Source organism: Tigriopus californicus, chromosome 7 (genome assembly GCF_007210705.1).
Source record: "Tigriopus californicus strain San Diego chromosome 7, Tcal_SD_v2.1, whole genome shotgun sequence".
Lineage (NCBI taxonomy): Eukaryota > Metazoa > Arthropoda > Copepoda > Harpacticoida > Harpacticidae > Tigriopus > Tigriopus californicus.
This window is the reverse complement of record NC_081446.1, coordinates 15045293-15057413: the sequence shown is the minus strand read 5'-3', so window position 1 is coordinate 15057413 and position 12121 is coordinate 15045293. Positions and strand designations below refer to the sequence as shown.

The following is a 12121-nucleotide window of genomic DNA, read 5'->3' as shown; positions in this document are numbered from 1 at the left end:
CCGAGTTTTTCAAACGCTCGTCCAAGTGAGTTAAGGCTAGACCGTTACCCAGAACGATGAGCATCCTCTCACAATTTTGGCGAGTGTATTTTTCATACCGGTTAATTTCCTAGCCCATAACTACGAGCTGCGAGCTTTAAAAAAACAGGCCTCGAATTTGGTTGCCTTTTTTGTACTAGTCTGAAGTCGGCAAGACCTTCATTGAATTGAAGTACACTAATGGAGTTATCGGCATTTATTATTGAGTCCTGACATTGTAAAATGATTATTGTTGTTGTTTAGAGCTTTGAATACCAAAGCAGACATTATTTGGAAGATTATTATTTTAATATTGGTCATTGCTAGATAGAGTCGGAGGGTCGAGCCATGCCATCACATCGTCCTTTTTTCCAACGGGCATTGCCGGTTCCAAATCAGATTGGTTCATTTTCTGTGGGTGTGGTTAGCATTTAAAAGTTTGCTCATAAGTAAGTTCAGATTAACACGGAATCTGGGTGTAGTCCAAGCTGAAACCGGAAAATGCGTTGTTTGTGAAGGCGGGTCTGGTGCGAACGTTAACTACGAAAGGCACTCCCCTTTCAGCTGAAAATGGAAAAAGTTTGGGATCTATTGAACGACTAATCTTGATTCGTCAATCTTTGTAACGAATGCGTTGCTCTTAGGAGGTGATACGTTTGGTACCCAATAACTTTGAATTTGAATCTATGGAAAAGGCAGAACTTTGAATATTTTGAAGTTTGATATGAAAAAGTTTCGGCCGGCTACAAAAGATGAAATTTGTTGAAGGTTGATGATTTAATTGACAAAATATCTGCACGTACCAGATCGCCAATCTAGCAATTGAGCCTAAAAGTACGTCACTTCCATGAGGCCAATTTCATCAAATCATGAACTGCAATTGATAGAGCCAGACATTCTTGACATTAAGATTGCTCAGAAATGACATCAGAAAGGATATCATTTTGAGCTCAAAGTTTTGAAACGAGTTCAAATGCATTGAACATCTCACAGCCACTGCCCTTGCATTCAATTATGTTATGTAAATTTCAAATACATATCTGTTTGCAAATCAATTCCAACATTTTGTTTACAACTATTTTTCGTGTTGTGAAACTAATAGCAGAGAAGGAATAATTTCGTCTCCTCAGTCTGGTCTCTAGGGCTTCTTAGTAAGTCGGATCAAAATAGTAGCTTACAAGTCAGGGTTGAAGGGATTGTAGATCGAGCGAGTCCTCCAAAAATCGTGCCGCATCTCACGGATGGTGCAATACGAACTAAAAAGATAGTTTTTGGGTCTATAATATTGGCGACAGTTTCATTATCTTATCTATATAAACATACTATTGCCTCCTTCCTCTGGCACCAAAATGGAACTTGGAATAGAAATTTGATTCACGCTATCGCAAGCAATCTAAAAGAATATGCCAATTAATAGAAAAAAACTTTGCAGAATTTGAAAAAAGCTACCTGCCACTCTCACCCTAACTCTCACGTCTGCCGTCAAATCAAATGGGTCAGGTGTTGTAATCGGCGACTCTGCATATCGGACTGAGCAATAACCTACGGATAAGATGTAAAAGCAAAGGTGTGAAGAAAAATCAACGCTTCACTTTTACATGAAGTTTCAACGTACCTTCGTTTTGACGGATGCAATTGGTGTAGAGTTGGTCCACAAGTATTTGTCCGCCTGGGAAGTTATAGGACATGATGGTTCCCGCCAAGCCAATGAAGTATTGTGTACAACCACTTGGCGCCCTTAAAACATATTTTGAACACAAGTTCATTCTGGTTGACATGACAAAGAGGCGCAGAGTAATTTGATTTACCGAACAATACTGGTGCACTCTATGTAGGATACTTTAATGTTGTAGCGTCTGTCACTATTGACTCCGGTACCTTGAACGATATTTATTTGGCCGGCCAAAATGCCTGATCTTCCGCTCTCAAAATACACTGAAAAGCAGAAAAGTTCTATCATTCTTTGGCCTCTTGCATCTTCGTATCGTACATTTACTGATTGCTTAAGTTCCCAGTTGATGCATTCAAAGATAAAAGGCAGGGCAAAAGGAAGATACACTTCAACTTTACTAGTTGACCAAGTTCACCAAGAAGTGAGGTTTTTTGCACCGAAAATCCGACAGACAATTACTTAATCTATGAGTAACAAGAAATGGCTTTTGGTAGAATTATTTTGCTAAATAACAATGGTTGTGTTCTTCGGTCAAGTTGCACGTTTGATACTGAATTAGAGACCTAGGATTCTAACGTATTTCCCAGCAATCGTGAACCTCGCTGAAAACAACAGGACACTTTTCAGAATTCACGCCTTTTTCATCGTTTGTGATGCCAAGGATGGTCACGGTTACTCACTTGAATTTGACTCTGTTATTTTCGTAACACTTTCTTTGGATCATTAGCCTATTGGGTATGAATCAAAAGATTCACAATCGACATGGCACCATAATTTTTTTGCTTACCCATATAGGGACAAGTCATCCCGGTGCTGAGGAAGACGATTAATACTTCGAACTCAAAAAGAATCACTCTTCTAACGCGGGAACGGTGTACGTCCAGTTACATTCTACGTACGTATAAATCAAAAGCTTGATATATCGAATAGCGCTGCAGGAGATAAAATGAGTGTTGGAAGGCGACGTCGAGAAAACCTTATTCAACCCATCCATGGGCAATTTATGGCTCACTTGCTCAGAAGGTGATAACTTCTCAGCACTTTTGGCTTATCGTGTGCTTCGTGTTAGATACCTTCTATATACATGGTACATGATAAGCCATGAACTCACGGACTTCTAAATTTTTCTAGAGGCCACTAATTTCAATAAACATTGTTGACTTGTCAAACTATGACTTGTTCGAGATTAACTCATCTCTCGATGAAGTTACCTGATTTTGGGTTGTTCATTTGCCAATCCGCCCTTACAAGTTTAAGGAAATTAGCCAGGAAATCTTCCTTTCTACTTCAGAGAACACAAAATGTCATTCAAGTATTGTGAGACTATCAGGCCCACTTGCTATCATATTGGTTTTATCGATCTGAGTCACATTTCTGTTGTTCAAGCTAGATGTAGAGGGGAATTTTGGGCAATTTTCTTTTATGTACAGTAGTGAATATAGGTTGGTGAATATGAACCAATCCCCACCAATCCTGACATCCGAAGGCCCAATCTAAAGAAATCTACGGCTTTGACCATCATCTAACCTATACAAAGAGAGAATTCCAGTTTAGCCCATCTGACAACTATATCTGTACAGGTTTTAGTGAACAAAACCACGCATATCACTCTAAATTCCTCTGCTGCCGCAATGAAGAATTAGATTTGTCGCAATAAACAAATAAATAAATGTTAAAAGCTAAGTTTCAGCAAAAAGGCAGCCCTGGTTTGACACAAGAAATATCAGGGTTACATTTTAAGGCTCATTAACGGGTTTCCAACATGCCTGTAGCGATGTCATATTCCATTGAAAATATGAATTGATAACCCTAATTCCAACCTGACGTGATTATTAATTTGATCCCATCAGAAGTACTCACCCACTTGAAATTTACTTTTAAGATCTTGAGATTTCACGTTCTCTGTTAGTTTCGCCAATATTGGCTATCCAGAGGTTTTCAGGAGGTTTACTCTCTTATAACAATTTGTGCTAGCGTCATGATTTTTGGTGTCCTTTACCTGTAAATATTTCGCCGATCAATCCAGTATTCGCGAGTGTTGTTTACTGCATGTGGGTTGGATGTAGGATAAGTTTTTAAGAAATATACTCTCAAATCTAACTTACTTTGTCATGAACGGCCAGTGAACTCGTCATGCACAATGAAGTTGTGCCATTTGGCTTCTCAATTTAAAAAAGTGCCCTCATATGTCCCGGCATTGTTTTGGCAAGGTACACCCTTGGCTTGCCAGGTGGTTGTTTGGTTGACATATTTCTTATTCAAAAATGGTTCGCCTAATTGAAAGTCATTTATTCCTTGTATCAGAAACGAGCAATGTCTTTTAAGAAAAAGCCACCATTAGGGAACACTTTCTTCAGGTAGATTTTCAACTTTTGAAGTTTTTATACTCTGGCATAGCCATCACAAGAAAGGAAGGATTTCAGCTCCAAATCCATCTGTTCCTTTGACCACAGATTTACACAGATTCGATATACTGCTCAATTTGCCGGACAAAACGTGCAGCTGATGGGAGAAAAAGGTTTTACCCAAAAAATGGTTGAAGCACCTCGCAATGTCGACCGACTTGAGTGCAATCTACGTAGATTGGAATGGCTTGTTGAAGTTTCGTGAATACCTTGACGTCGATTTACAAAAAGCACTCAATGCTTATTTTCCATATGATAACGACGCTTATCTTCTTTTTGCCCAAAGAACTCCTTCAAATACATAAAAAATTACTGAGCACATAAACAGAGAAGAAGAAGAAGCAAGAACAAGCCCATTTTCAAAAGTATGCTCCTCAAGTTTCATACGCCTCTCATTTACGTTTTTAAGTTATGCTTATTATGAGTACCGACGAGAAGTTCTTTTTCAATGCATAAACTGGTCTGGTATCTAATATACAAAAGCCCTTAGTGATTATAATGCTGGAGGATCAAATATGAGACCATAAAGAACATTTGAGTTGTTTGGCCACAACCTCCTTCTCTTCAACCAGAGCATGGAGAAATCCATGACTAGAGTCAGCCGTCGGAAACGAACACCTCGGATCAGGTCAATTATGCTAGAAAAGCCTGGCCGAGGCTGCCCGAGAAAGACATCTCTGTCCCTTTGACCAGAAAAAACAATCGGTCAATGTGGTTAAAAGGTTATCTTGAAGATACAGTATGAATAAGATGTGAAGGATGCGAAAGATATCTCAGATGTGAATTGTGTCTAAGGTGTGAAAGATGTCCCACATTATGAAAAGGTAAAACCCTCAAATGAGCCTCATATAGATATCAGAACATCAACAATGTATTTGAAGGAACTTTTAAAATGCAAATGGTGTATCTGGTTGTGTTAGCATCGGGTGGTGAAAGGATATTTTAAAATGTTTGAAATTAAGAACAAGCAGACTACCCCAGCTGTCATCAAAACATGTTGCGGTGATTTGACTTGGGTTATTATTTTCTTGCTTGCTTGAGTTTGCATAAACAGTACGAACACGAAACTGATACGCCTTCGGATAGAATAATGATAATTTGGAGCCAGCCCTCCAAGTGTTCAAAGGAAGTCTTAGGAAAGGAAAATCTTGTCAATAGAAGTGCTTTTAACAATTTGCCGTTGGACATTCTGACATAAATGGAAAAATGACAATGTAAGATTGGTTTTAGCTTTGATTTCCTATCGATTGGAGCTTTAATGGGCTTGATCCGTGTCCAGAGACCTGTTTTTGAAACGCTGCTATCTCGGAGTTAAGACTTGGACGTTACTGAGAATAAGCATCAACTCACCACTCAAGTCAGCGTATTTTCATATTGAATAACGTCCAAGTACCAGACTCTGAGGTATGAAGACCTTTAAGAAACTTGCCTCAGGATCAACAGGAATAGAAACAGGCCAAGGGTAGTAAAACTACCAATCAGTATTCGCAAAGGATGGCATTTCACTTTTGTGACATTGTTTGACTATTACGTACTGTGTTGTCCGGTGAGAGTGCCACAAATCGTCGGAGGGAAGGCACTTTGGGATCCAGAATGAGGACTTATCACATTCAAAGTGTCTCCAATTCCACCACAAACACCTGTAAGTGAACAAGAGCAACGAAGTCAGACTGCATGTAGAGCGTGGGCCCAAACACTAAAACCCTTTAATTAAAAAATGATTAGTCGATCATGCTGGCTAACCCAGCCAAGATACAAAAAAAACTTTTGAACTAAAAGAAAATTCTAGTGGTACATACATACTTTTTTGTTCAATGAACCCCACTCATTTTCAACCACACAAGACACATGACGTCTAAAACCTCTCCACACGGTAACAATGTGTTCCTAAGTCATGGTTTTCTAGGCAGCCCTGATGGTTTTCTCTCATGAACTGATTGAATTTTGGGACATCCCGCAAGCCACCCTCGTTACCCCTGATAAGGTTGAGAAGTCCAATGAATTCAGATCTGACGAGCTTGGGGCTGAAAGCCCTTGGGCCAAAATCCAAAGTTGCGAGATCTGATTGTAGCGAAGCCTGAGTCTTTTTTCGGGGAATGAGGGGTTGCTTCGTCTAGCTTTACAAGGACAACATGGACATCTGTTCCATAGGTGGTATTCACCCATGGCTAGACATCTTCTAAAATGGAGATAAAGATGTCCGCGTTGATTTTTACTCCTTGAACAAAAATCAGGGACAAGGCTCTGCCATCTGACGCAATCAAGTCAAAGGCCATGATGTTGGCCGGATGTTAGGTCCTGAAATGAACCACATCAAGCATAGGCTCAGATAACAAGTGTCCGTCATCTATTTGCTTTGTTATAACATTGACGGTTAACACTTTCTCGTTGGAGAACAATATCACCGAGCTTGGTCATGGCTTGTGTTTGAAGAAGTTGATCTTGTCACATCTCTCAAGTCGTTTCAATCTGGGGGACTCGCTGATTAGCTAGCGAACAAGGGCGACTCTCAATTTCACCCTGAGATCCCTAACAACATTCCTCATTGTCTTTTGCTGACATTGGGCTCCTTGACCAACTTCCTAACTTATCCCCGTGGATTTTCTCCGGATCTGACCTTTGACTGCCCTCTCCAAGCCTTTAACCTGGTGAAGCAAAGTCGGCCTACTCCATGATGTTGCTTGGCCATCATGGCCAGTCTCATCTAGGCGTTTTGGGACATTTCAGACCATAGCTTTTGTCACTTTCAAGAAGTTCATAATGGCAACTTGACGACGTCGGCGGCACGGAGGAGATCCGCCAGCTGTTGCCTTTTTGAGTTCAAGTCTGATGTTTGTGTGGATTTTTTTAAAGGTTCCTCTTGAATTTTGTTCACAAGACTCTAATTCATTGAAAAAAGAGTTACAGCTGACATAACAGTCATATTTATAAACGAGCCAAACTTATTTATCTAGGTAGAGGGTTTTAGTGTTTGGGCCCACCCTGTAATACAACGGCCAAATTCCATAAGCTTCCCATGACAAGCAAATTTACATAAACAAAAACGGAATGATAATTGAAAGTTTGTCAAATCATTTACAAGCTAAGTTTGCTGGGCCTTACCTTGTCCAGCTCCCAGTGGTATGACAGTTCTTGACTGAAAATCCAATCTAAAAACATGATAAACGTTAATTTTCCTGAAATTGTGGGTTATGATCTTTTGGGCCGGAATGAGAAACAAAAAAGTCATCAAATTATGAAGCTTACCTGATTTGGCAGATATCTAAAAAGTTATAACGCACAGATCAAAGACGTGATTTGGTAAACAATCTTGAAAGCCAAACTTTTCACCTTGCGATAACCGATTTATGGAAATTGAACAAGTCCGGCCGTTGTTGGGGTCTGCTGCCGGAAATCCCATGTTCTATGGAAAAAATATCAATTAGGCCTTTCATAACAAAAAGAATAAAAGAGGACACACTCAGGTTGCTCGACATTTTTCTTCAGCTTACCCGAACCATTGTGCAATTCTAAAAAAAGGATAGTGTTAAACTAATTATTAGAAAACTTTTAATTTTTTCCTCAAAATACTTGGTTGACAACTCCATTGCATCCGGTCACAATGAAAACGCAACAAACGCCGAACCCTAAAAAGTTGGAGCTCTTAATGACACGCAATTAGGTGACCAAATGATAAAATATGGTCCACCTGAAGCGCAATTTCCATCCATCGTTCCGCCTTGAGCGTTGCATTCTTGAGTGCTCAAACATGTTCCAGTTGTGTCGGCATTTGAAGTAGTTGTGCATGGACCGTTCTGAAAACAATAATAATGAGAACCAAAAATTGGCTCAAAGCAACTCAAATACAAGCAATATTTGCAACAGATGAAGCAAATTTTGTGGAGTTGGAACTAAATATGTATAACTGATGGCAGCATTTTGGGAGTAAACAAAGATATACATAATTGAGCTGAAGATCTACCTGGAACTGAACAATATTGAAGAGACTGAAAAGCCCTAAAAGAAAAGAACCCATGAACGCGTTCTTGGAATGCAAGAAACAACTGAAGTTCTACTTACTCTTTTGTCGATGAGAGTTTGATTGGTGAACACTTTTGTTTTGAACTGAACCTTGAACTAGCTCAAAACTGAACAAAGTGTGAAGCAGAAGATGAAGTATGGCGACCAGGGATCCCTTCAGCAGCATGGTTGTTTTCTCGCAGAGTCGTCAAAAAAGAATGTCTGCATGTGAAAGAATCTTTTGAGTTTATGCTTGGCCTGCGATATCTTTTTAGACGGTAATCTTTCTTCAGGATCTAGAAGATTCGCTTAGGCGCGCAATACTCTTCAGCGATTGGTCATTCTGGCTTCGCAATGGAGATCTAATCCAGGGCCTGTTTTTTTAAAGCTTGTACCTCGGAGGTAGGGGCTTGGACGTTAACCGGTATGAAATTATGCTCGCCAAAGTGGTGAGCCAATACAAGCCTTAACTCAAAGGTACAAACGTTTAAAAAACTGTTCTCAGGTAAAACAATGTCCAATAGAGAAGTTCAATCTAGAAATGCTATTGCCAACCGTTGATCATGAATTCTTTTGAAGCATTTGCTATCCGGTTTGCACGTTGAAAATTTTGTCATCACTAATTTCATAAACGTTTAAAGATTCGCTCTACTGTGACCCTTGAATAGCAAAAACGGATGTCCATTGCAATCTAGAATATTTGACTCTCTGGAGTTATATTGCTCGCATACAAAAAAGTTAGAGACATTGCGGTTGGCTGCCTCTAAAGAATAGCTCCTCCCCGTTTGCGCATAAAAATGCTGAAATGAATGACCCGATGTCTTGGGCGTGCATGGTTTGTGCCCGTTTGTCTAAAGGAGCCTGAAAACCAAAATTGCTCACAACAGAGTGCATCCACGGAGTCATTCGACAACTGAAGCTCTAGACGGAAAGTCGAGGTCTGTTCACGTTGATCATCAACTCCTCGAAGATTTGGGAATTGGCGATACTTATCTCGAAACGTTGAAAAGAAACATGTTTGGAAAATATTGGGGCAGTGCCTTTTTAATTTGTCTCCTTGCTGATATCTCAGTAACATCACCCAAAAATCTCACTTCATTTAAACGGACACGAGATGGAAAAGGTATGCGAAGACGGAAACACTTACTGCTCTGTAAACCTGAGTACGAGTATTTTCTAAGTGCTTTCTTTTATCTGTTTTTTTCAGTTTTGTCCTTGTTCCAAGTCATTCAATTTCAAGTAAGTGTCGAATAAAACAAACCATCGGCTATGGGGGGATCTTGGACATCTCAAAACTATTACTTATACCTTATTTTTAACATCTTTACACTTAACGACTCCCTGAACGTATGAAAATCATCAATATAAAGAGGATGAATGAACACAACTGTTTTTCTAGTGGGTTAGTCCAAAACTCATTTTTTTACGTGGAGGATCGCTTTAATTGTCATAAGTCATAACTGGACCTGGGAAGAAAAGGTAGAACAAATCAGCAAAACAGGTAACCAAAAGATAAAATATTCTATGAGAAAAGTATTCTGAAGTTTATTACAAACGTACTCAATAGATGATATCATATTTTTCTATAAAAGAAAAAAGAAAAAAATATAAGAATGGTTGCTCATTTATAGCCATATTTCAAGTTGTTGTTTCCAGTCAAACCCACTGCAACAGCAACTAAAAACATTTTACCCTTTATAGATAACTCAGTGGTTCAAAACGAACTCAAAGTTGTATATTCTACTGATTAACATGTTGATAATTAGTATGAGTAACGGTAGAACGCAATTGGAGCTAATTGGCGCCAATGAGGCTACACCTTCCCACCAGATCCTTGGATCTCAAGAGTACGTTTAAGTCATTTCGTGGGAATCCTTTTCGGTCTTCCTCGTCCTCTAAGTAAAGCCAATTTTTCTCCATCGTCTTCAGATTTCTTCAATAAGTTGACATGCACGATCTTTTCTCCATCGTCTTCAGATTTCTTCAATAAGTTGACATGCACGATCTTTGATTTTTCGTCTTCTCCTTCGATCTTCCAATTTACACCATAAATCTGTTCCACAAGTCTGAACGGTCCAATCCATAATGCAGACAACTTCTTGCTCTGTCCAGGGCCAAATTGCTGCCTCTTCATGTACACGTACTCCCCAATCTGAAGCTTTCTTGGCGACACGTGGTGTCTCTTGTTGTACTCCACTTTTCTTCCCTTTGCCTTGGTACGACTCACGCTTCTCGCGTTCGTCCTATAACGTACCATTCGTTGTACAAACTCGTCCATTCCCTTAGACTCATTCAAGCTTGTTTGGAATTTCAAGTCCACTGGGAACCTTGGCTTCCTTCCATACAGCACCTCAAAAGGCGACACTCCAATAGATGAATGCATTGTTGTGCGATAACCAAATAACGCAGACGTCACATGAAGCAGCCAATCTCTCTGGTGGTCATCCACAAACATTCTGACCTTGTTGAGCAACGAGCGGTTCAACCTCACGACGGGATTTGCCTGGTGATGATACGGTGTTGTCACCAACTGCTTCATTCCCATGTCTTCACAAAAATCCTTAAACTCCCTAGACACCATGTCAGATCCTTGGTCAAGGATCACCTCCTTTGGTACCCCAAACCTTGGCACGATGTCATTGACAAACCACTCAATCAAAACCCTCGCTCCCAGTTGTTCAACAGGTTTTGCTTCCGCCCATTTTGAGAAACAGTCCATAAACACAAGCAGGTACTTCTTCCCATCCTCGGACCGCGGCAATGGTCCCATGACATAAATCGCCACTTTCTCCATTGGTTCCAAGAGGCTATCATCCACAACGATCATTGGTGCTGTCCGTGGCTGTGGAAGAAAACCTTTCTTTACAGCACATGTTCCACATTTGTTCGCCCATCTTTTGATGTCGTCCCTCATTTTCGGCCAGAAAAATCGTTCCTTTACCAAAGCCAAAACCTTCCATGGTCCCACATGCCCCAACTTTTCGTGAAACTCGATCCAAATATCTTCCTTGCGGGCCGCCGGTATGCACAATTTTAGTTCATCTTCCACCCTGCGAAACCACACTCCGTCCTTTAGGGTAAACTTGCCTCGCTCCTTCTCCATTGCATCTTGAAGTCCACGATCTTCGTCTTGAGCTCTTCTCAACTTTCCACTGCTTTCCATGCTTGAAACTACTCTCGAGAGGCAATCTGCATCCTGGTTGTACGCTCCAGCAATATGCTTGATTTCAAATTCAAACTCGGCCAGTCGTAATGCCCATCTCCCCAACTTTCCATTGCAATCTTTCTTGCTTTTCAACCATGCCAATGGACGATGATCTGTGCGTAGCAGGAACTTCCTTCCAATTAGAAAATGTTTCCACCTTTCCACCGCAAATGAAGACGTTTGACTCGTTTGCAAATAATTTCCGCATCAACCGACAAAACGTTGCTGGTGCTGATGCCAACCCAAAGGGCATTCGCTTGAATTCTAATAGCTCCCCCCGAAAACGAAATGCCGTCTTCTCCTGATCTTTCTCCGCCAATCCAATTTGATAGTAGCCTTGATTGCAATCTAGGACTGAGACCTATCTTTGACCCCCTTAATAATTCCAAGGACTCATCCACTCGCGGCATAGGAAATGCATCCTTTTCCGAAATCTCGTTCAATTTCCGAAAATCAATTGCAACCCGAACTTCGCCGTTCTTCTTTCTTACTAACACCGTAGGGCTGCACCATGCACTTTGGCTCCTGGTGACCACACCATCTCTCTTCATCTTTGCCACTGTCTATGCTGCCCCATCCATCAACTGCACTGGCATTCGATGAGCCGGTGAGCAGATTGGCGTTGTGTTTCCAGTCTTGATTTCATGTTCCACGATATGCGTGAGTCCAAGTCCTTTGAATACTTGAGGATATTTCTTCTCTAGCTCTTGCACTTGGGTTGGTAAGCAATATTGTAGGACTTCTTCCTCATCACGCCTTTCCAAGTTAACCAAATCCTCCGCAAAAAGGGTTTCCACTCGCCACTCTTGGTCCCCTGACCCA

General features: G+C 40.6%; 1 protein-coding gene across 1 annotated transcript; it reads right to left on the bottom strand.

Moving 5' to 3' along the window:
- Positions 1–228: 228 nt before the first annotated feature.
- LOC131883452 (uncharacterized) lies at positions 229–8285 on the bottom strand. Its single transcript, XM_059230928.1, has 15 exons — positions 8155–8285; positions 8057–8091; positions 7784–7889; positions 7666–7721; positions 7587–7604; positions 7426–7498; positions 7342–7357; positions 7198–7244; positions 5631–5735; positions 1827–1953; positions 1634–1755; positions 1481–1560; positions 1342–1411; positions 1197–1274; positions 229–582 (listed from the first exon to the last, which is right to left on the bottom strand). The coding sequence occupies exons 1-15, from the start codon at positions 8279–8281 to the stop codon at positions 479–481; spliced, it is 1164 nt and encodes a 387-aa protein (XP_059086911.1). The 5' UTR covers positions 8282–8285; the 3' UTR covers positions 229–478.
- Positions 8286–12121: the final 3836 nt, after the last annotated feature.

Coding starts and splice junctions, on each gene's coding strand:
- LOC131883452 (XM_059230928.1), bottom strand. CDS start 8,281: ATGCTGCTGAAGGGATCCCTGGTCGCCATACTTCATCTTCTGCTTCAC. Junction 7,722..7,783: donor GGATGGAAATTGCGCTTCAG/GTGGACCATATT, acceptor CCAACTTTTTAG/GGTTCGGCGTTTGTTGCGTT. Junction 1,954..5,630: donor CACTCTCACCGGACAACACA/GTACGTAATAGT, acceptor TCTGCTTTTCAG/TGTATTTTGAGAGCGGAAGA.